The sequence below is a fragment of the Phacochoerus africanus genome, chromosome 15 (assembly GCF_016906955.1).
Source record: "Phacochoerus africanus isolate WHEZ1 chromosome 15, ROS_Pafr_v1, whole genome shotgun sequence".
NCBI lineage: Eukaryota > Metazoa > Chordata > Mammalia > Artiodactyla > Suidae > Phacochoerus > Phacochoerus africanus.
Window position 1 is genome coordinate 48,106,255 of NC_062558.1, and position 25,159 is coordinate 48,131,413.

Consider the following 25,159-nt stretch of genomic DNA (forward strand, 5'->3'; position numbering starts at 1 on the left):
CGGTTTGGTCCTCCCCGGGCGCCGTAGGCGGCGCATCCCTCGCGCCCAGGGCTGAGATCCTCCCGCGCCTAAGGCAGCGGCGGCTGCTGAGCGGAGCTGCAGTGGCCCCAGCCTCCTCCCCATTTCCGCGCCTCCGGGACCATGGCGGCGCAGGCGGGTAAGGAAGGGCCGAGCAGTCCTGTCCCGGGCCCGGGGCGCCTGAGGGGAGCTGGCGGCCCCTCGGGGGTTTCGGGCTGAGTGGACCCGGGGCGGGGGTGGCCCCGGCTCTTTAAAGGAAAAATTTGGGGGTGGTGAGCACCGCGCTTCCCAAGACTGGGAAGTTGTGGAGGGAGGGCGGGGCGGCTTGGGCGACTTCCCGCGAGTTGAGGTCCCTGGGAGGAAGGGATGCTGGCGGCATCTTTTTTTGTGGACTTGGCGACAGAAAGTCTTCAAAAGTCTTTCTAAAGAAGCTGAAGGATCCGGATTCCCTAGAGGGTTTGGGGAGTGTGAGGAGCACGGAGTCCTCAAAGTTGGGAGCAGTTCTGAGAGGATGGAGCGTCTACCTCGGGTTCTGGATTTTGTGGAAAATTGAGGAGTTTGACTCCCCTCACGGGATCCGAGGCTTCTGGCGGGTGTCTCGGTGCCTGCGGCCCCCTGGGTCTTAGGTTCTCAGCGAGAAAAGGGCAGTGAGGGCTCCCTTGGGTTTTGGGACACGACCTGGGGGGAGGGAGAAAGTGGAGCATTATTCCTCGGGAAGGTAGGCTCCCCTGGGGCTCGGGCCCTCTTGGTCCCTCTGACACAGGAGAGGAATGTGGCCAAACACCTCCTGGAAAGAAGAGCTTCTGAGGGTGAAGGGTAGCTTCAGTGTTAGGTTGGCTGGGCCTGTGGTCCCCTCCCAGTCACTCACACCACCCTGCAGCTTCCTGCCCTCCTGGCCTGTCTCCCTGCACCAGGGACTTTCTGTTTCCCAGCCACCTGTGTGGGTGGCCTAGCCTTTGGGTCGACCAGGGTCAGCGTCCAGAAGCTTTCTAGAGCTGGCAGGAGGGAATAGTGGAGGAGGGAGGCTGTCCTGGAAATCTGCCCCCGCTTCCTGGCTTTCAGCCTGTGGACAGTCACTTCCTCCATCCTGAATACAAGGCCCAGGCCACCAGTGGGTCACTTCCTCACCATGGGAGTATGGGATTTTCTCCTCATTCTTGATAATAGGCTTCTGGAGAAGGAGGGCTAGGGGTAGGAATACTCCCTGTCCCTTCCTCTTTGTTTTTCTGTTTTTGTTTTTGTTTTTTAGCTTCCAGAGTTCTTTAGCTCGAGCGATCTCCATTGGTTTTTTCCTAACCTCTTTGTAACATAGGTTTCCTGTTCTGAACCTTGAATCTCAGAAACTTGTGAAAGATCTTAGAGTGCAGTAGTGTTTATTAGTTTTTCTCTGAGTGATTCATAAAGCTGTCTAGAGGCATTACTGTTTGTAGATGCATTAGTCTGTACATTCTTTTTTTTTTTTAGGGCCACACCTGAAGCATGTGGCAGTTCCCAGCCTAGGGGTTGAATTGGAGCCGCAGCTGCCAGCCTATGCCACAGCCATAGAATGCCAGATCCTTAACCCACTGAGTGGGACCAGGGATCAAACCCGCATCCTCCTGGATACTAGTCAGGTTTGTTACCACTGAGCCACAATGGGAACTCCAGCCTGTACATTCTTCTGTGAGAATATTTTTTGGATGCTTCTGTACCATGTACTTGGTCAAACACTGAGGAGTATGGTGATGAACAAAATCGATATAATCCTTGCCTTTGGGATACTTACAGTCCTAGAGATGAATAGTAAATAATTGAGGTAACAATTGAGATAAATGCCATAGTAACTGAGATAAGCAATTGAAATAAATGCTTTACGATTGCACCAGAGGTAAGAGGATAGGGAATAATTGTGTTAAAAAAGCAAGTTTAGGAATTTTCTTATAGTGCAGCAGGTTAAGGATCCAGCATTGTCACTGAGGACTTGGATCACTTGCCGAGGAACTTCCACATGCTGCAGGTACGGCAAAAAAAAAAAAAAAATCAAGTTTATACTGACCCTTGAGGATAAGTAGAAGCTAGTCCAGCTAAGAAAAGACAAAGAACTTCCCAAGTAGAGAGAATAGCATAAAGAGACCCTGAGTAGAAAGGCATATGGCGCCTTTGAAGAGCTGAAAGGAAGCCAAGTATGGCTTTTTATGGATGAGGAGACTAAGGTTCAGCAATTACTTGTTCAGGGTTCCGTAGCCAAATAAATGGTGGTGGTCAGAGGTCATATTTTCCAGATTCACATTTGGTGCTTCATCTTCTCTGTATCACAGACACCAGAATGAGGTTTCCCATGGAGTCAGAGAAGGAAGTGGGGCTTCAACTTTTACCTGCTCTATCTAAGCTGTGTTCCAAGACAACTCAGATTCCCTTGTAACTGGAGAATCAACAACAAAGAAATCAAATATTTACTGAGTACCTGTGATGTCTAAGGCATTGGGTTGGGCCAAGTATTACCTCTTAGAAATTTTAACAGATGCTAGAGCTGGGGGAGACTTGAGATAATATAACTCTCCTTATTTTATATGTAAAGAAACTGAGACCCAGGTAGAAAAATGGATTTGTTGTTGATTTTTTTACTCAACTAGTGATAGATCAGGACTAACCTGATAAAGAGATTCTTTGTAGGCCTTCGCCTAGATAAGAAAATGCCTACTCATTCACAGCTAAGTAAACTTATGGTTGGAAGTGAGAACATGAGTGCCCAAAAGCCACAGGACTCATCTGTCTTATTTGTTTCTCTACCAAGTGTCTTATTACTCTGCCAAGCTTGCCCTGCCTCCAGCACCTGGTTTGTCCCTCTTTGGCATGTGTTATTTTTATACATATCCTTGTCCCTCATACCCCTGAGCACTCTGTTGAGGGCCCCAGAAATGTGTAGCCTAGTCTGGGTCTTGTACATGGGACATAGACAACATTTGCTGAATTTGTTTTGAAAATATTCCCTTCCGATTTTAGAGGTTAGTGTATTTAGCTCAACCTTTCCCCCTGCCAGCCCCATAGATATACATGAAAGAAATAAGAAAAGCTACTCACCATTCAGTTGCCAGCTAAGTGCCAGGCACTGCAGGAGATATTTTCACGTACAAGTTACATATTTCTCTTCATCCTCTTGGTAATGCTGTAAAGTAGGTGTTTTTAACCTCTTTAAAGATTAAGAGACAGGGGTGCGGATGGTGAAATAGGTGAAGGGGATTAAGAGGTACAAACCTCCAGTTATAAAATAAATAAGCCACAGGGATGTAATATATACAGTAAAGATATGGTCAGTAATATTGTAATAACCTTGTATGGGAACAGATGGTTACTAGATTTATTATGGTGGTCATTTCATAATGTATTCAAATGTCAAATCCTTATGCAGTACACCTGAAACTAACATGTCAGATATATTTCCACTTGCTGATAGGAACTGGGGGAGAAAGTTATTTCTTTACTTTCTTTAAAAAAATTAAAGATTGAGAGCCAGGCTCAGAGAGGTTAAATAATTTGCCCAAGGACACAGAGCCAGATTTCAAACCAAGGTCTAGCTCTAGTTCCTCTGCTTGACCCTTACAAATTTTTCCTAATAAACTAAAGAAAAGCGGAAGAGAACAGCAGCAAATAGCAGAAGAGAACAGCAGCATCTTCTGAGATGTCTATGTCCATGCCTTAATCTGAAAAATGAGAAGCCCCTGGTTTGGTGTCACAGACTCTTAGGAGTTAGAAGGAGTAATTTGACCCCTCCTTTTATGAAGGAAGACTCTAAGGTCCAGAGAAGTCCAGAAGCTCCTTTAAAAAGCATCTAATCTCTCTTTCTTAGACACTCCCTTTGGTAATATTTGGTATGCCAGTGAGGAGGAAAAGCCTTTGGGACACAGGGGAGGGTACCTAGAGGAACGTCAGTGATTACTGTTAGTCTTGTTGGTGGTAACATCATTAAAATGTGATCTTTTCTCTCTTGGCTGTTCCCTACCAGTTGCTGCCCTGCCCTTCTGCATCCTGCTTTATCCTGGAACAAGTTGGGTGTATATACCTGACCTGCCAGTTCCCAGGGGGCATAGCAGTTAACATACTTGTTCTGTGCTGAGCTGTATTGGCTGGGTTTTGTTCCTGGTTCTCATTGTCTAATGTTACATGAGAAGCACCGAAGGTTTTTTTTTTTTTTTCTCAAATGAAAAGATGGGATCTGTGCATGTTGGTTCAGGCCAGGCTTTATGCTCTCATGAACTCTCAGCGCTTGGGGATTTCTCATGACTTTGAAGTAGGAAAAGGACTAGTTTGCAGAAACCCAGCTTTTAAACCAAGATTAAGGTAAATGTTAGTGTCCTGTGGGAAATGCACAGGCTCTGAGCTGGGGTACCAAGCTGAGCCCTTCCACTGAAAACTGAGCAAGTCTCAGCTTGTCTGATGCTGCCTAGGGTCATAAAAATGCAAAAGTCTGATAGTCTCAGAGTTGGATTTGAGCCAGCTTTCTGATGGTTAGACAGCTCAATTCTCGTTCTTCAAGTCCATTTTCCTTTCAGGAAAATAAAAGGGCTGGGTTTGAGTAGATTATTTTTATTAAAAAAAAATATATATATATATATTGCTTTTTAGGGCCACACCCACAGCACATGGAAGTTTGCAAGCTAGGGGTCAAATCAGAGCTATCGCTGCTGGCCTACATAGCTACAGCAATGTGGGATCCAAGCCACATCTGTGATCTACATCTCAGATCACAGCAACACCGGATCCTTAACCCACTGAGTGAAGCCAGGGATCAAACCCTTATCCTCATGGATACTAGTCAGGCTCATTACCACTGAGTCACAACAGGAACTCCAAGTAGATGATTTTTAAAGGCCCTTCCTGCATTACCATCCAGCCACCCTAGTGGCTGCCCCAGTAGAGTCACAGATTGTTTGATCATTAAGTTGAGAGAGAAGTGTGTATGAACTGAATATATTTTGTGCCAGTATTCAAAAGATCCTAAAGGTTGGGAGTTCCTGTTGTGGTGCAGTATCAGTGGTGTCTTAGAAACACTGGAACACAGGTTTGATCCTGGCCCAGCACAGTGGGTTAAGGATCCAGTGTTGCCACAGCCACAGCTTAGGTCGAGACTGTGGCTCAGATCTGATCCCTGGCCTAGGAACTCCTTATGTCGTGGGACTGCCAAAAAAGAAAAAAAAAAAAAAGATCCTGAATGGTGGGAACCTTTGTAATGAGCCATTTTTTACAATTCTCACCTTGTTTGTATTACACACTTACCACTTCTCAAAACCAACAAATCCCAATAATAACTGTGAAGGCATAGTTCTCTGGGTGTTAAACACCTAGCAAGGGCTCCGTATTGTTTGAAACTGCTGGGAACATTTACTTAGTCAAGCTCCCTTTCTGGACTCTGACAATCAGTAGCCACTGTTGATAAGCCTGCAAATAAGAGAGGTAAACACAGTAGAGGGAGAGGTGAACAGCCTGGTACAAGGAGGTATTTTCCTGTAGGAGGACTGTCTCAGGTAGACTGGACTCTATAGATTGGGCCTCACAGAAATCTCCAAGACTCTGTATTATAACATTTCTCTTACCTCTGCTAGAATGAAGGCTATAAGAGAGTTAGGATCTTTGACTTTCAGGGCTGTAAGGGAGCTGAAGAGGCCACAAGGATTCTTTTGAAGAGGGTTTGGGCTTGGGAGGCTGAAGGCTCTGGGTGAAAGAGTCTCACTTGGGTACAGCATTCAAATGAGGCCTGTGCATCTACCTGTGACTTTACTTGTAGGTAGTCATCAGGGGAGTCAGAACACATTCCAGGTGAATCATCGCTGCTGACCGTTGGAGCTTATCTTTGGAAATTACCTTTACAGCTGGCACTTGGGTCCAACTTTTCAGTTGGATTTGCCACACAAAGGAGTGTCTCTTCTGACCACGCTTTATGCTAGGCCCTGGTGTTTTGAAGATGATCAAGATGCAGTCTTTGCCCTGTAGAACTGGGGGCAGTGGTACAGAGAGAACGGGACCGAAGGAGTCAGAAACATGATGAACTGTAATTTTAGAACAAATAGTATAAAACAGGTAATAGACAAGGTGAAACCAACACTGCCTCCCTTTGGAGGACCATCAAGGAAGGATGGAAGTTGGGAATTCTCTTCTTGGCTCAGCAGTTAACAAACCCGACTAGGATCCATGAGGATATGGGTTCGATCCCTGGCCTTGTTCAGTGGTTAAGGATCTGGTGTTGCTGTGAGCTGTGGTGTGGGTTGCAGGCATCTTGGAACCCCCTTGCTGTGGCTGTGGTGTAGGCCTGCAGCTGTAGCTCTGATTCGACCCCAAGCCTGGTAATCTCCATACGCTGTGGGTGCAGCCCTAAAATAGCAAAGAAAAAAAAAAAAAAAAGGATGGAAGTCTGATTAAGGGAGGAAAAGGTGGGTAAATAAAGTATCCTATTAGCCTGAGGTGTGACCATTAGGATGCAAGAACATAAGTGTATGTGGTAGAATAGAAAATAGATCAAGTTGTGACTAGAGCATCTGTTTTTAAGAGATAATGAAAGATAAAGGTTCTTTGGAGCCACTTTCCTTCAGTAAATGGCTTATTGAGGGACTGTAATAGGCCAGGGAGCTGTCTTGGGTCCCCTAGTCCTTTGGAGCTGACAATGGTCAGCTTTATTGATGTTTGAGGAGTTTGTGTTCCTGCCTCAGGACCTTTGCACATACCTACCCACCATCCCAGTTTCCATTGCTACCCTTTCATCCTTTTTGCCTGGTTAATTTCTGTTCATCCTTTAGAGCTCAGCTTGGAAATTACTTCCTTAAGGAATATGTTCTTATTTGCCCTATTCCATTTGCTTAGTTATGAACTTGGTATCTCCTTCATACTACTTGCCCCAGTTATAATTAAAATAATTATGTTATCGTTTAATATGTGTTCTATGTTTAATCTCTCCCTTGTTTGCTGCTCTTTCCCGAGCACAATGTTAGACACATAGTTGGCATGCAGTAAATATTTGCTAAAAGAGTGACTGAGGCATGTCCATTGAGTTTAGCAATAAACAGTCACTGTTGACCTTGGGGAGACAGTTTCAGAGAAGTGGTGGGGGTGGACGTCAGATGGCAGTGGATTGTGAGGTAAATAGGAAGTGAAGAAATGAAGGCAGTGATGTGTAGACAACTTTTTTTTAAAAAACTGAAGTATAGTTGAGGGAGTTCCTGTTGTGGTGCAGTGTAAAAGAATTTGACTAGTATCCATGAGAATGCGGGTTCGATCCATGCCTTGCTCAGTGGGTCGGGGATCCGGCATTGCCGTGAGCTGTGGTGTAGTTCACAGAAGCGGCTTGGATCTCATGTTGCTGTGGCTGTAGTATAGGCCGGTAGCTTAGCTCCAATTTGACCCCTAGCCTCGGAACTTCCATATGCCGTGGGTGCAGCCCTAAAAAGACAACAAAAAAAGGCAGTATTGTTGTTTTACAATGTTGTGTTACTTTCTGGTGTATAGCAAAGTGATTCAGATATATATATATATATATATATATATATGTGTGTGTGTGTGTGTGTATATACTTTTTCATATTTTTCCATTATGATTTACTATAGGATAGTGAATATAATTCCCTGTGCTATACAATAGGACCTTGTTGTTTATTTTATATGTATAGTAGTTTGTATCTGCCAATTTACCCCCTTTCCTCTTTGGTAACCATAAGTTTGTTTTCTCTTAGATAACTTTTAATACATGTGGCTGTGAAGAGGGGAAGCAAGGGTAGTAGCTAGAGGAGAAAGTGGGGTCTGTATTTTTTTAAATGGGAAAAGCTTGAACTTTATTATTATTATTATTATTATTATTATTATCCACACCAGTGGCATGTGGAAGTTCCCAGACCAGGGACTGAACCTGTGCCACTGCAGTGACCACGTCAGATCCTTAACCCATCGAGTTCCCCACAAGGGAACTCCAAGCTTGAACTTATTTAAATGACAGTTGGAAGGAGCCAGTGAAGAAGGGAGTGGTGGTGATTCCCTCTGAAGATCTGGGCTGGGGGTGTGGTCCACACCAGGAGTGCTGTGCTAAACAGTTGAGTTCTATGGACATCGGGGTGTCTGGGTGAGACTGCAATACACCAGGAAAAGAAGCCAAAGACCTGACCTCGGGCTGTGCTGAAGGACAGGGAGGGATTGGAGAGCCATTTAGAAGGTGGTTCCAGGTGGATATGAGAGGAGGGAGTAGGGGTCTTGATATTTGCTCCCCAGTGCCCTGCACAGAGCAGGTGTTAAGTAAGAGTTGAATGGCTTTGTGTTTCTCGGGATCGGAGAGCAGGGCAGGCTCTGGATGGAGAGTGTGGCCTTAACAAGTTGTCTTGAATATCCTCATAGTGGAAAGTCCTGATTCTTCTTGAATTTTGGAAACAACCAGAAGTCACTCAGAACCACCATGTTGAATTGTTGAGTAAGTGGGTGGTCAGGTCAGAGACTGTTCGATTTAGGTTAAAAAGTAAAAACCAGAAACAAGATGCGACATAAAATAATGAGGTTTGCCAGGGGTGGACAGGGCATTCTAAAAGCTCTTCCAGGAGTTCCCATCATGGCTTAGTGGAAGTGAATCTGACTAGCACCCATGAGGACGCAGGTTCAATCCCTGGCGTCGATCAGCAAATTAAGGATCCGTCATTGCCATGAGCTGTGGTGTAGGTCACAGGTGTGGCTTGGATATGACGTTGCTGTGGTGTAGGCCGGCGACTACAGCTCCAATTTGACCCCTAGCCTTGGAACCTCTATATGCCGCAGCCTCAGCCTTAAAAAGACGGGGGGAGAAAAAAAGCACTTCCATATAAGAGTTCCCAAAATGCTTCACCCTGGGACCTCCAGGACTCAGAAGATTCATGGATGTCTGTGTTCATTAAAAACCCTCTCATTAATTCCCTGTCTCACCCATAACAGAGTTTGAGTGAGCCTCTCAGACTTTTCTGCTCTGGAGTTTTTGAGGTTGATGGTGAACTGTCTGATCACTACCACCCAAAAAACAAAAAGGCCCCTTCTTCTTGGGAGTCTGAGAGGTTTAGATCCAGGAGGTGACGGTCTGTGTGGGAGAAGAGCAGGCGGGTCAGGGTCCTTGAGCCTTCTGCCAGCCTTTAACTCTCCTCTGGGCTGAGGACAGCTGTCTGCCCTGGCAGCTCCAGAACACCCGCAAGTAATCTTGAAGTGCCTGGAGCCATGCATTGTCTATTCATGGCCCCTTTGCCTATAAAACAGGGTCCAGTGATTGTCACTGTGCCTGTGGCAATCTGGAGTTACCCGGAGAGAACAAAGCCACACACACAGGGTGCACAAGGGAGTCTTGTAATAACCTTGTTCTGCTTTCTGGGGCTAAGTCAGGTACCACAGCTTAATCTCAGTTACCCTCTTTATTTTAAAAAGTTAGCATCTGAGCCACACCAGGAGTATTGTGTTTTGTCCCTTTTGGAGGGACGTAGACCAACTCCATGCTACTGCTCATGCTAATCTCTCAGCCTACACAGCCCTTCCCCATTCTTCTTCAGCCTTTAGTAAATATGCCCCATCTTTCAAAGGCTCAGCCACTACAAAGACTTTCCTGGCTCTTGAGTGGAATGAGCAGGAACTAGAAAGAGCATGGGCTTTAGAATGAGCCAGACCTGAGTTGGGAAGCTAACTCTGCCACTTGGCCTTCCACTCTTGGCCCCAATTTTCAGTTCCCTCATCTGTTAAATTATTATAATAATACCTGGGGCTCACAGGATTGTTTTGAGAATTAAATGAGATTGGGTATGTGAAAGCACCTAGCACAATTCTTGGCATATAGAAGGCATTAATTGAACATTTGTTCTCTCTATACTCATAACTTCATTCTCTGAACTAAAATAGCACTTTTTTGGGTTTTTTTTTTTTCTTTTTGTCTTTTTAGGGCTGCACCTGTGGCATATGGAGGTTCCCAGGCTAGGGGTCCAATTGGAGCTGTAGCCACTGGCCTACGCCGCAGCCACAGCAGTGCAGGATCCAAGCTGTGTCTTCAACCTACACCACAGCTCACGGCAACGCTGGATCCTTAAACTGCTGAGCGAGGCCAGGGAATGAACCCACGTCCTCATGGATGCTAGTCGGGTTTGCTAACTAACCACTGAGCCATGACGGGAACTCCCCATTTTATTTATTTATATATTTATTGCCTTTTTTTTTTAGGGCCGCACCTGAGGCATATGAAAGTGCCGAGGCTAGGGGTCAAATTTGAGCTACAGCTGCTAGCCTAGGCCACAGCCACAGCCACACAGGATCCAAGCCATGTCGTCAACATGCACCACAGTTCATGGCAACGCCGGATCCCCAACCCACCAACTGAGGCCAGGGATCAAACCCATATCCTCAAGGATACTAGTCTGGTTCATTTCCACTGCACCACAATGGGAACTCCATAAAATAGCATTTTGCTTATACCTCTGAAATAATATCTCAGTGAAAAATTACAATATGGAAGAATGTTTCTCTCTCTTTTTTTTTTTTTTTTTTGGCTACACTCATGGTGTGTGGAATTTCCTGGACCAAGGATTGAACCTGTGCCTCAGCAGTAACCCAGACCACCATGGTGACAATGCTGGATACCTAACCTGCTGTGACCCAAGGGAACTCCTGGAAGAATGTTTCTTTTCCAGTGGGTTTGCAACTCAAGAGCAGGAGTGATTTATCCAGCAGCTCCAATGTAGAGTTTAGACCCATGATGTTGGTTGAATGAATGAGCTCCTAGGCTGGGTGATGGAAAATCTATACAACCTGGACTTTTGATGGGTAGGAAAAGGCAGCAGCATGTGTAACATAGAGAGGAGACTTTTCTGGGTACTGCCGGGGGATAGATGTATGAAAGGCTGACCTGATAAGAAAGAGACCTTATGCATTTTGTCTGGTCAGAACTATGAGCAAGGGCTGAAGGTTCTAGGAAAAGGCAGGTTATGATAGAAAAAGGAACAACCAGAACTTTTTAAAAAGGTGGTATGAGGAGTTCCCATTGTGGCTCAGTGAATTATGAATCCAACTAGTATCCATGAGGATGCGGGTTTGATCCCTGGCCTCACTTAGTGGGTTAAGGATCTGGCATTGCCGTGAGCTGTGGTGTAGGTCACAGATGTGGCTGGGATCTGGCATTGCTGTGGCGTAGGCCAGCACTTGCAGCTACAATTCAACCCCTAACCTGGGAATTCCATATGCCACAGGTAAGGCCCTAAAAATAAAAAAATTTAAAAATGAGGTGAGACTACTCTTGAGGCCATGGATTCCCTACCCCTGGGGAGATGAGCCCCGAGCTGGATGCTCATCAGGGACCTTGTGAAGGAAGAAACTGCATCCAGCATAGCGTCTCCCAACCCTCTCAGATATGAGAGTCCATTAACTAGTCTCCTTCCACCCAAGGGATCCTGTCCCTGTTCCCCTGCTACTTTGGCCTCTGAACCCCTTGATTTTGTGTGCAGGTGAAGATGCCTGGAGGTGCCGGGGCTGTGGAGACCATGTCACTCCAAACCAGAGGTTATACAGGACAGTCAGTGAGGCCTGGCATAGCTCCTGCTTCCGGTAAGTGGATCTGCGTTCCTGTCTTTGCCAGTACACTGTGGTCCAGGTGCCATTTCATTTTCTGGAAAGTACAAAACAAGCTTCTGACTTGAGAGTTTGCATTTCAGGGGCAGGGAGGGGGCTGAGGGGGCAAAGAGGGATGTGCCCACAAAGAGCATGTGATCAAACATCAGTGGTCCCCTATGCCAGGTGAAAGTGGAGGAGCCCTTTCCAGGGTGTCCCAGCATCCTGACTTTAGAGGTGAAGAGAGCAAGGCTGCACCACTGATTATTTTCAGTGCAGTTGGCAGAGCCAGCTCTTCTTTACCCCAGGATACCTCCCTAGTTTCCTGATTTTTGTTATTATGTTATTATGCTTATTATAGCACTTAGAGTATTGTTTAGAGGTACCTCAGTTTCTTGAAAATAACAGACTTTCAAGTTAGATTTGGAGTTACTGTTGTGGCTCAGCAGTAGTATCCATGAGGATACAGGTTCTATCCCTGACTCCACTCTGGGTTAATGATCCAGTGTTGCCATGAGCTGAAATGTAGGTCACAGCTGCAGCTTGGGATCTGGTGTTGCTGTGGCGTAGGCTGGCATCTGCAGCTCCAATTTGACCCCTAACCCAAGCACTTACATATGCCTCAGGTGCAGCCCTAAAAGGCAAATAAATAAATAAAGTCAGATGTGTTCCTGGTATCTGAGGCTCAGTTTCCTTGTCAGGAAGTACAGATGTGAATAATCTCTCTCATAGATTGGTTGAGATTGAATGAAATCATATATACCAAGGCCCCAGCATGTGGTGGGCACCCACTCAATGGTTGGAATCCTCCAGAGTGGGGGCTTGTCTTTGTTTTCTCCAGAGCATAGAACAGTGCCTGGCCTGCAGTCATTCCTCATCAGAGGCCTGTGGTCCAAAGTGGTAGGGCTGTGCTCACAGTCTGAGAATGAGACAAACTGTAGACAGGCACCCTGTGCTAGAAATTCCATCTCCCCCACACAGCTCCTGTTGCAAAGCATTGCCTGTGCTGCTCTCATGTAATTTAACTGACCTTTAAGAACTTGCCTCCACCCAGGCAAGACGTGGGGGGTTGGCCTGGAGCGCTGGTCTCTGGAAGAGTTGGAACATTTTTCTGTGTTTTCAGCTCTAACTCAGAGCTCGCCAATCTCCTCTGTGGATCTGATTGCCTTGGTTCCTCCTCCTTTTACCCTCAGGGAAGTCAGTTCTACTTTTCCTTTGCCTCATAGTAAGATAGGAGCAGAATGTCAGAGATGCAGGGACCTTTGGCTAGCCCTTCATTTTATAGCCGAGGCGAACGAGCAGCATCAGAACCAGGGAGTTCCCAGGCTGCAGCTCTCCTTGGTGTTCAACCCATATGGTCATGTTTGTTCCTGCTGTTTTCCTATTTGTATGAAGAGCTTCTATCCACCATAAGTGGGAATGGGTAGAACAAGACTCTTTTTGGAATTTCTGGGGTCTCCTATACCTAGAGGAACCACCTACTATATGATATAAACCCTTCATATCACAGATGCAAGGCATGAAACTAAAAAGACAGAAAGTTGCAGAGGCCATGGATGACAAGAGCTGGCCTTAGAACAGAAGTCTTGGGTCACCAGTAGGTCTGTGAGATGCTAGCTTGTAAGCACTGTATGAGAGTCCTCTGGTGGCACAGTGGGTTACGGATCCAGCATTGTCACTGCTATGGCTCAGGTCACTGCTGTAGCATGGGTTCAATCCCTGGCGTGGGGACTTAGGCATGCCACAGGCATGGCCAAAAAAAAAGAGGGAGAGAGCACTTTGTGTGTGTGTGTGCAAGACAGACACACACACACACACAAATACATGTTCATAAAGAAGTAAGGCACATTATCCTGGGGGAAAAGAGTGCAGGCTATGGAAGAGACTGTCTAGTTTCAAATCCTGGCTTTGTGCAGTTTATTAACTGGCTTTAAATGACTTCCCTGAACTTTAGACACCTCATCTATAAAATGGCGTCAGAATAGTATCTCCCATGGTTGTTCGGAAGTATTAAATGTGATAACCTTTATAAAGTCCCTCACATAGCACCTGACACATAAAAAAACCTCTGTTTTTTTTCTTTTTAGGGCCACACCCACAGCATATGGAGGTTCCCAGCTAGGGGTCGAATTGGAGCTACAGCTGCCGGCCTTGCCACAGCCATAGCAATGCCAGATCCGAGCCGCATCTGCAACCTACACCACAGCTCACAGCAATGCCAGATCCTTAATTGACTGAGCAAGGCCAGGGATCGAACTCGCCACCTCATGGTTCCCAGTCGGATTCGTTTCCACTGCACCACGATGGGAACTCCTAGAAAACCTTTAATAATCAGTGTTTGTCACTTTTTATTATGTTGTGTGTGTCTGTATACACCTACATGCATATGTTTATTTCTCTTAACACTTATTGGTCATCTGATGTGGATCCTCAAGATTGAGGTTGGCTTTGAACCACCCTGGCAGTTAGACCAAAGACAGTACCTGTGGGGAAGCAGAGCATCTAGATTCCGTCTCCAGTTTACAGTTTTGCCTCAAGGACAGTGTCTTTCTGATTCTGCTCTATTCAAGGGGTGCATCTCCAGATTCCCTAGCTTTCCCAAGACAACTGGATGGTGTGGAGACCTCAGATGGAGCCTGGGGAAACTGGCTGCTTTGGAGCCAATTTGGCTTTTGCCCAAATCAGAGGACTGACTGTCTTCAGAGCTGGGAAGGATTGTATTCATCTGACCTCAGAAGCAACCTGGGTTATGAGAAGCAGGAGGCATCAGCCTGAATGGTCTTTTAAGGTCTCTTCCATCCCAGCTCATCTGTGATTCTCTGATGAATTCATAGTGTCTGGGTGCAGGCCTGCTAGAAGCCAGACCCTCTGAACATGCTACCCAAAGAAATTTGTTCTTCCTGACTCCCTTCCAGCCCACTCTTTCCCAGCTGGGCTACAATTACAATAAAGGAAATAACTTTTCTCCCCTTCCCCCATACCTTTGTTTTCCTAGTCACAGGGTGGGGCTGGATATTGAATGGAGAAATTGCTGGGGTTTGTCCCAAACTCCTCCCCTTGCCTTCTCCTTACACTAACCCATCCTTTGTCTACAGCCACATCCATAATCCTGCCTCTGATAGCCTTCTGCCAGCTTCTCAGGTGCCCGGGACAATAGGAAGCCACTTCAGGCTGAGACCTGGGACTTGCAGTGGAGGCCAACTAATGGACCTCCAGGAAGTGCCCTAGTCTGATTGTCCTTGGCCAGGATCCCTCTGATCTCTGGATGCCTGGCTGACCAGCCCTCCTGCTACCTCTTCTCAGCCTTCCCAATGGGCCTGATTGGAGTCTAAGTACCTCTGGGCTCCTTTTTTCCTTGAGCAGTGCTGTTGGTTCTAGAATCAGGGCCATTCTCTCTGAAGCGATGTGGAACTGGCTCCCTCTCGTCGGGGGAAGCCAAGAAAGCAGCCAGACTGCACATTGTTTGTAGCTGAGGGTGAAGTGTGGAGTGCTGGATGGTGACCTGGTCTCTTGGCATGTTGTCAGACCAGAGAACCTTAATGAGTTTTGTGACAGTTGTCCTATCAACCTCATCAGGGGTGTTTGGCCAAGGAGAAGGAGGGGTCACGGGAGGAGGGAAAAGCTGCTTGTTTTAGTCTTTATAGCTCCTACCTGGGACTCTGTGGTTTGACCTGATTCCTGGCAGCGTTATCAGAAGAAAAAACCCCACCATTCGTAAGCCTCCTGGGAACTGCTCAGGGCCTCCTTTCTCAGGATCATGAACACAGACTATTTGAGCTTTCTCTTTTGAGAACTGATTTCTAAAGATGGTCCTCTGGAAAAGGGGTGATGCAGAAACAGAAATAGAAAGCTGTTGTCACTTCATCAAGCTACAGACCATTTCCTCTAAATTTGTGACTCCAGGAAAGGCCGGTGAAGAAATCACACATGTAGCGACCAGAGACTGGTGTTACGGGCTGGCTGGCAACAGCGTATTTTCTGTGGTGTGAAAGCCATGCTTACTTTCTTGCCCCCTCCCCATCCAAACAAGAGCAGTAGAATGATTATTACAGTAATGCATATCATTTATTGAGTGCTTACTCTGTGCCAGATGCTGTCCTAAGCATTTCATGTATATTATCTCATTTGATTCTTACAACAACCTAATAACTTTGGTACTGGTCCTATCCATTTTACAAATAGGGAAATGGAGGCTCCTCACTCACAGTCATGGAGCTGGTAAGTAGCATAGCTGGGGCTTAAACCCAGGCATCCTGACTCCTTGCTTACCAGAGTCTGCATTCCTGAACAGTCATTTAATCTCCCTGAGGCTCAGTTTCCTCTTCTGTCACTTCAGGGTGAAAAGAAATCACCCTTCCAGCCACACATTGGTGGTGTCAGATAACACTAAAGGGCATTGGTTCAAAGGCTTCATGAATTCTCTAGTGTCCATAAAAGTGCTTATAAATTTCTCCTGGATCTCCCACTCCAGTGGAGCAACCCTGCCATCTGCTGTTATACTGTTGGTGTTGCTGCTATGTTTACTGACCCAAGCCTTTGATTCCAGTTTGCTCGTTTATCTCTGGCAGGTCATTAAGGCTGGCTTTTGGACAGGGAGCTGGGGAGAAGGGTAAGGAGAAATACCTGGACCTTCGTCTGCCCCCATAGGGCACTCTCGCATGAACACAGGGGAACACCTAGTGTGTAGCAATAGCATGTGACTTTCAATACCCCTTAATCCTGCTCTGTTCTGTGGGAAGAGAAAACCAAGACCCCACAGAAGCCCCTCATTGGCTGTCCAGGACAGAGATGGAGAGATTGGGTAGAGATAGGGATGGACAACTGATATTTACTAAGCATTGTATTGGGAGTTTCACTTAGACTCTCTGATTCAACCCTCACAGGAACACTGCAACTCTATTTTATACTAAACAGGAATGTCCAGAAAGGCTAACTTGCCCTGGGTCACATAGAGCTGACATTTGAAGTCAGGTCTCCGTGGTTCCAAAGAGGGGTCTTCTTTCCACTGTGGCTCCCACAAAAGAACAATGGACTTGGAGTCAGAAGATGTGGATTTGAGTCTTAGCTGAGCTAGACCAGCTCTGTAACCTCGGGCAAATTCCTTAGCTGTGATGAGCCTCAGTTTCTTATCTCTAAGCTGTGGTAGAAGTAACCCACCTCATGAAGTCGAAAGGGTCACAGATGGATAAAAGAGCTCTGAAAATATTAGAGGGGTCGTGTAAAGGGTCAGCAGCAGGCATGTGGCAACATTGTGCTCCTTAGCTGTTCACATATTATTTGGAGCAGAAATCCACTCCATTAAAGTATCCCGTTAGCTGCTGTTGGGGACACAGACTTGACATACTGGCCTGATCTCCTAGCTGGCTCCCTTGGACAGCTGAAAAACAGGTAATAACTTAGTGCATTCCTAATAGTAGGCTCTGGCCTGGCTTCTATTTGTCTCTTTGCTGAAACATCCCCTTAGTGGTGTTCCAGAGGACAGCCTCACTGGTCTGTCCACCAGCCACTCTTCAGTCTTCATCTGGTACAGCCTCTCAGACTGCCCTGGAGGTAGGAAAGTCAATCAGAATTTGCAATCAGGCTGCTTGGGTTTCCATCCCAGCTCCTCTTGAGTCACCGCCTTAACCTTTCTTTGCCACAGCTTCCTCATCTATAAAAATGTGAAGTGGGAATTCCCGTCGAGGCTCAGCAGAAACAAACCCAACTAGTATCCATGAGTTTGATCCCTGCCCTCGCTCAACATGTTAAGGATCTGGCGTTGCCATGATCTGTGGTGTATATCTCAGACACAGCTTGGATCCCATGTTGCTGTGGTTGTGGCGTAGGCCAGCAGCTGTAGCTCCAGTTTGACCCCTGGGAACTTCCATGTGCCATGGGTGTGGCCGTAAAAAGAAAAAAAAAATTTTTTTTTGAAATGGTGCCCACCTCAGAAGAGTGTTGTGCAGACTAAATTTAATTTGCACATATTCAAAGGCCTTATCACAGTACCTGGCTGTAAGACTTATAGATGTTAGCTTTTATAATTATCACTTCTGAAACGTTCCCTTCCCCTGGCTTCCCTGATGTTCCCCATGGCCCTGGTTTTCCCCCACTTCTCTGATCATTCTAGTTTGCTCATCTTCCTCCATCCAGCTATGAAATGTTGCTGCTCCTCCAGATATGCTCACTCTTTTCTCCCTGGATGGTCTCCCCCACCCCAGCCCACCCCCATGGCTCCTCATCCTCCACACACAGATGGCCACATACTCCACATACTGATGAAATCAATATCTCCAAACCTTGCCACTGAGCTCAAGACTAGCCATCCTGCTGTCAGCTTAACCTGTCCATTGGATGTCTTGCAGCCATCTGAGACCCAGCTGGACTTTGAATCTTCCCTCCAAAACTGGCTCTTCCACTATAACCTCTCCCATTGAATGGCTCTGCCAGCTGCCCACTGCCCAAGCCAGTGGTCAGGTGTCCTTCACCGTGACTCTTCTTTTTTTTTTTTTTGGTCTTTTTGCCATTTCTTGGGCCGCTCCCGCAGCACATGGAGGTTCCCAGGCTAAGGGTCTAATTAGAGCTGTAGCTGCCGGCCTATACCAGAGCCACAGCAACTCGGGATCCGAGCCGAGTCTGTGACCTACACCACAGCTCATGGCAACACCGGATCGTTAACCCACTGAGCAAGGGCAGGGATGGAACCCGCAACCTCATGGTTTCTAGTCGGATTCATTAACCACTGCACCACGATGGGAACTCCAACCGTGACTCTTCTTGCTCATCTTCACATTCAAGCCTGTCAGTTTTATCTCCAGATTATATTTTGAATGCACCTACTACTTTCCGTTTCTCCAGTCACCACCCTGTTCCATGTTACCATCATCTCTCACCTGGATGACTGCAGTAGCCTTCTAACTGTTCATAGTCACTCTGTACCTCCCTCCACTCACTATAGAGCAGCCAGAATGATAATTTAAAAATAATAATAATAAAGTCTGGGAGTTCCCACTGTGGCACAGTGGGTTAAGGATCTGGCATTGCTGTAGCTGTGATATAGGTCCCCAGATTTGATCCCTGGTCTGGCCTCTCTCCACTGCCTCCCCTAACCCTCCACTTCAGCCTCACTGTTCTTCCTCACAGGCCCAAAACATGCTGCCATTCTTCCTTCTGACAAGGCCTTTGTTCGTGCTGTTTTGTCTGACCGGAATGCTCCCTCACTCTCTTTTGGCCTAATTAACACCTGCTTATCCTTCACATCTTTACCTGGATGAGGAACAGGTGGATGTCTCAGGGAAACAGTTACAGAATAGGCCATGGCCTCTGATTTGTGCTTTCACAGATCTTCCTTTTGCAGCTTTTTCATGGATTTAATTTCACATTTATTCATTTGATCATCTCCTGGATGACATCCTGAGATCTCTGACATGTAAGCATGACTTGGTCAAGGACTACAGGGGTTTTTGCCCCTCATGTGTCACCACTAAGCACATGTTGGCATGGGAGGGATATTTCTTGAATGAATTGCCAGGAGTAGCCAAGAGATGTGATGTAAGCCAGGCCTTTCCCTGCCCTTCCTCTTCCCCACATCCTTCCCTTAGCAGCCACTGTGGCTGCAGTTACTGTAACTGCAGGGGATGAATTAGTTCCGGACATTTGAGTTGTTGGGAAAAATTGCCTGCAAGTGTCGAGGTGAGAAGTTAAAAGATTTGTCTTCTGCCCCCAAAGGAGACAGAGAGACTGACCCAGGAGTCAGCAGCAGATCTGGAGCTGTGCTGCTCTGTAGGTATGATCCAAATAGAAACAAGCCCTGAAGAAAGAAAGAATGAGTTCAACTATTCTAGCCCAGACTAGTTATGAACTACCCTGAAATCTGACAAATCCAAATCTGATTGTAAGGTTTTTAAAATTCATTTGTTTTAAAAATTTTTTTAGAAATCTTTGAAGGATGGCATTAGCTAAAGAAGTCCATTGACTATAAAGTGGGAAAAAAAAATATCTTTTACTTGTGGATGATTCATGGTAGGGAGAAGGTAAATGGGTTGGCAGTTCCCCAAGAATTTGGAAATGAAGTATGTCCTCTAGGAGTTAAACTAGTTGAATCCATGTGTAATGAATCCAGTACTAGTACCAGCAGTATTGTGGGGTAGTTAAGAAAGACTCTAGAACCATATTGCTTGGGTTCAAATCCTGGTCCTGCCATTTATTAGCTGTACACCTTGGGCAAGTTACCGTTTCTGTGCTTCATTTCCTCATCTATAAAGTGAAGAAAGTAGCCTACTGCCTGCCTCCTAGCATTGTTGTAAGGGGTGAGTGAGTAAAGTGTGCAGCACTGGTGGGACCAGGGCCATGCACAGAGTGAGCCCTCATGACTGTCGGCCATTTGTTAGTAGCTGCCAGGGAGCCAGATGTCTCCCAGAGCTGGCTAGTACATGAATTGGTGACTGTTACATATCTAAAGAAGTAATGTTTTGTTTGTTTGTTTCAAATAATTAAATATTATTTTTTTCCATAAAAATTGGTTTAAAAACCATTAGAATAATGAGTGGCCAGCAGTGAGACAAAGCAAAAAGTCAGGCAAAACTAGAAGCATGTCCACATAAAGATACAGAATCTGATTTTGGTCACCAGAAGGGCGTCCTTTGTTGGAGGCAGTGCTGGTTTGGCTGGCTCACTACTGTCAGAATGAAGTTTCTCTTCATGACTGCTCATTTCCCTTTATTTTGCGTCCATGCTCACACTGCAACCTTCTGATGCCTGATTTGGCTTCCTAGGATTCTTGATAACAGGAAGAGTCTGGAGGCAGCACCTATGAGGGGGATGTGGGTGTTCTGATTTCATAAATGGACAGAGGTTGATAAATGATTAGGACAGATGTATATTCTAGGATATCTGCACCTCTCCACATACTATGAAGTCCTGTTTCTGGGCCTAAAGGCCAAAAATGCCTGCATTAGGGTCACCCACCAGGGTGATACTAGCCTTGGCAAGCAAGGTCTCTGGGTGTTCAGCGCTGACCTACTGGTGTGGAATTTTTTGTTCACCTCACTCCTTCCTTTTACAGATGAAGAAGTTGAAGCCCAGAGAAGTTTAATGGCTCACCTCAGATCACACAGCAAGTTTGTTGTCAGCCAGGTGAAATTTTCAGGTCTTCTCTGCCAGGCATTGCCTGGAGATGTAAGGTATCCAAAGCATTCTTTCCCAGTACAGCCAGGAGAAGAATGTCTGCAAACTCAGCATTCGACACTGCATGTTAGATATTCAGTTTCCTAATATTAATACCACATAGCAACAGTGGATAATTATCTGTAAGGGGTTGCAACCCCATTCTTATGTGCCTCTGTGCCCAAACAGGCAAATCTCAGCGATTAAAGTGACCAACTCGATGGAGATGTGGCCTGAGGATGAAGCCGTGGTCAGCTGTTAGTGAACACCAGCTGGCTACAGATTTCACCTGGATGTATGAGGCCAGCTGTAGACTTGAAACATAGATGCCCATTCAGGGAGATAGACAGGCAGCCAGGGACCAGCATGCTCTTTGGTGGTTTTGAGGTTTTGCGTCCTCTTTGTGGGGAGCCTCTGCTTATTACTTAAACACCTCTAAGAACTCCTACTGCCTGTGGGTGACCGGGCTTTGGTGGTCTGCCCTCCCTTCTCCCACCATCCCAGCCTCCTCTCTGCTCACTCCGCACATGCCCTGTGCTGCAGCTTGCGGACCTTACTCTGTTCTGCCTCAGTGCTTTGCACGTGTTGTTCCTTCTTCTGGATGCCTGCCTGAATGCACCCTCACTCCTCCCCACCAATCAGGGGAGATCTTTTCTTCCTTTTTGATAGTCTCCTTGCATAACCAAGGCCGTGACCCTGTCTGCATTGGTTTACACATCTAACATCACTCTCAGAGTAGGAAATTCTCTAAGTCTGGAACCACATTGAGTTCATCTTTGTACCCAGAGCTTGGCAGAGTGTTGGGAACACAGCATGCACTCAGTGCTTGTTGAGCGAATTGTGTTTTTTGTCAATGCAAATCATCAACATCATCACCATCTCTTGCTCTGCAGTGTTCTTCCAGGCAAGAGCTTTTCTTTTGAGGGAGCGGAGGGGCGTGGAATAAACCTCTGTCTGTAAGTGTCACTCCACAGTCTAAAACCAGCAAGCTGTGGCCTTGAGGGATGGCATGTCTTCTGCACTGCCCAGTCTGCTTTGCTAAATAATTTGCCTTATAGTTTTCCCCAAGGGCTAGAATCCCTCCTCCTACTTTGGGCAGTGCTGGAGGGGTGCTAACAAGCTGTCTTTCCTCACACTCCTCCTCATTACCAGGAAAGACCTCCCAGTACCTCAGTCCGGATTTGAATTGGGGTGGTTTTCTTCTGCATGTCCAGTGTTCTGGTCCTACCTCCCTGAGGCTGCTGGGAGTGGTCCTGGTTAGGCAGGGTGCCCCACTTCGCTGCCATCAATAGCACTCTCTCTTGCAGCAGCAGCAACTGTTTTTGAAGTTGGCTCAAGTCAGCCGTTGTGTTTTGTTAACTTGTTTCAGTTCCAAAGGTGGCCTTTTCATGAGATGACCCTATATTCTGGAGTCACCTTTCCCCACTGTACCTTGAGCTCCCCTACAGTGTCACTGAGGAAAAAGAGCGAGGCATCTGCTGTGGGTTAGTTACACATGAGGATGAACAGCACCAGGAATGTGGAAGTTTGCCGTGAGCCAAGGCTTTGCAGAATGTCAGCCACCAAACATTTATTTATTAAGCTGCATCCAGAATAAGAAGATAAACCAGCTGCCTTGCAATCATTTCCTCATTTGTAGTAAGGGGATCTGTCCTGCCCACCTCTTGGGGTTTGTGTGAAAGTAGAGTGGAATGGAGTGGAAGAGCACACAGGAAAGAGGAGAGCAGTGGTTTCAGTCCTCAGTCTGCCTCAGAAACAACAGGGCTTATATAAAATGCAATTCTGGGCTCAGTCTCAGCAGTTCTTATTATAGCAACCTGAGGTACGTCCAGGAATCTTCATTTTCAGCAAACTTCCCAGGGACATCTGATGCTGCTGTTCTACCGACCACACTTGCAGAAGTGCCACTATAAATTAAATAGTAAGTATAATATATTTATTTGAGGCAACTTTAGTGTCTTGGACCTGGAATCCAAAGTCTTGGGTTAAATCCCACTTCTGCTGCCTCCCTAGACCTTAGGCAACTTTCTCTCTGAGCTTCAGTTCCTCATACATAAAAAGGAGATAACACCCAAGCTCACAGGATTGTGAGAATTACATGAAAGCATATGTGAGCAAGCCTACCTCAGTGCAGCAAGGCTTATGGAACTTGTTTTACAGTGTAGGAGCCAAGTGTCCATGACTTCTGGAACACGGTGTCATGTTAACAAACACTGGGCAAAAGACAGTCCTTGGCATCCAGTGTAATCAAATATCATGGAAATCTGGATAGAACCTTAGAAATATAGTCCAGTCCCTTGTTTTACAGCTCATGAACTTGAAACTTCAAAGGGAGAGTAGAAAGTCCATGATGTACGTACCCAGTCATATGAAATGTATTTAGATTTTCAGACTGGAAAAATTATTTCCCAATATGCTTAAGAAAGAAAGTGAGGGGGATCTTATCAGCACAGCCGCAGAACCACCGTTGGTAACTTTTGGGAAACTGTGGAGAGTGGGGTAATACCCTCAAATGTAATTGTTCCACACCTGCTATATACTGGACATTGGGGACCTAATAGTGAAATAAGAATGGAGATGGCTAACCAGCCCAGTTTTCAAAAAGGAAGAAAAAGAGATCCTGGAAAAAGTGAATTCCTATTCCCTTTGGCTTGATTTCTTCACAGAATTCAGATGGAATTCTGGAATTTTGCAGATGCTGGAAAGGTGGACGTGAGCACTTACAAGAGGGGCTGATCCCTAGGATTCAGCAGTGGTGGATTGATTAGTCATGACTCGTCAGATCTGACTTCATGTTTTCACTGGGTTGCTAGTCATGAGACCCTCTTGATTTCCACAATGCATTTGATAAACTCTTTGACGATATCCTGACCTTAAGAATGTGGGCAGGAAATCCAGAGAAATCAGATACAGGAGTTCAACATACCCAGCACTTTGGGTCCTCCCTGTGTTGGTGTTGGAGAGACCGGATTCCTAAACACCTTGCTCGGGCTCCTGTTGAAGAAAGGACATGAGATCTCAGGTCAGCAAATCTGGCTTTTAATCTCAGTCCCAGCAGTAACCTCAAATGGATTACCTGACATCGCTGGGCTTCCCTTGCCCTGTCTGTGCTGTAGTCCTTGCAAGGTTGTTGTAGGGATTAACTGGGATGATGAGCATAGAAGCCCTTTGTAAATTGAAAATGCTTTACAAACATTCATTACCATCAACATTCGAGAAGTTGCTTGTGGAGTTCCCCTTTTGGCTCAGCAGGTTAAGAACCTGACTAGTCTCCATGAGGATGAGGGTTTGATCCCTGGCCCCGGCTCAGTGGGTTAAAGGATCCAGTGTTGCTGTGAGCTGCTGTGTAGGTTGAAGATGTGGCTTAGATCTGACGTTGCTGTGGCTGTGGTGTAAGCCTACAGCTGCAGCTCCAATTCGACCCCTAGCCTGGGAACTTCCATATGCCACACATGCAGTCCTGAAATAAATAAGAAGTTGCTCATAGTGGTGCTTCTGAATCATATGTTTGTTTACCAGGCATCTGCAGGTGCCAGGTGTGGGCCTCATGCCTTGATCCAGAGGTAGACAGATACAGGCTCTGAGCCCCTCCTGTGTGTGATGTGCTTAGGGACATATCAGGGAAACCCTTTCCAGAGGAGATTGAGTGCTCTGCTGGAGGTGGGCCTGGAGAAGGGAGGAGATAGCCACCAGCTAGAGGTGAGAGAGGCTGCAGAAGAAGCTAAGGAGCAAAGCTAAGGACCCCTTGGGGACGGTCCAGGGAGAGCCTTCATGGCCGGGGCAGGAACTGGAGCAGGGCAGGAGGTGGCCAGAGCAGTGACCCTGGGAGGGAAGCTGGAGAAACAGCCTAGGCATCCAGGCAGACTTTCCCTTTGGATAGGAGCACTCCAAAAACATGGGAGGAGGTGTTTGCTCTAAACCATGGGACTTCTTTTTTGTTGTTATCCATTTATCATTTTAAAAAGCAGCACTGAAATATAAGAAAAATGTAAACGGTAGCAACGAGGTAGAAAATGAATGCTGTTTCATCCCTCCTTCTTGTCTCACTACCCTAAAGAGAAACTGATAACCACACACTGGAGCCTGCCAGGTGGTCTGTCAGGGTTGTGTGCATAGGGCTGCATCCATGGTGTGCATAGGGCTGCATCCATGGTGTGTGGAAGTTCCTGGGCCAGGGATTGAACCCCCGCCATAGCAGCGACCCAAGCCACACTAGTGACAACGCCAGATCCTTAACCTCCTGAGCCACCAGGGAACTCCTATGTACATAGACTTTTGAAACAGTGAGGTCATTCTGCACACGGCCTCTGATGCCTAGATTTCTCACATAACCCCTTACCCAGGACAATTTCTGTTTCAGGACCTAGGATCTACCTCATTTATTTTCAGCAGCTGCATAGTATTCAATTGCATGGAAGTGTGATTGTATTAAGCCCTCCTATACTGAT

The 25,159-nt window shown here is 46.4% G+C and overlaps 1 protein-coding gene across 1 annotated transcript in view; it reads left to right on the forward strand.

Annotated features, from left to right (window-relative positions):
- LIMK2 (LIM domain kinase 2) overlaps positions 1-25,159 on the forward strand; it is a 55,607-nt gene continuing 30,448 nt past the window's right edge. Inside the window, 2 exon segments of the mRNA XM_047762386.1 lie at positions 1-157; positions 11,465-11,564. Of these exon segments, the coding sequence (XP_047618342.1) occupies positions 142-157; positions 11,465-11,564 (116 nt within the window). The 5' untranslated portion in view covers positions 1-141.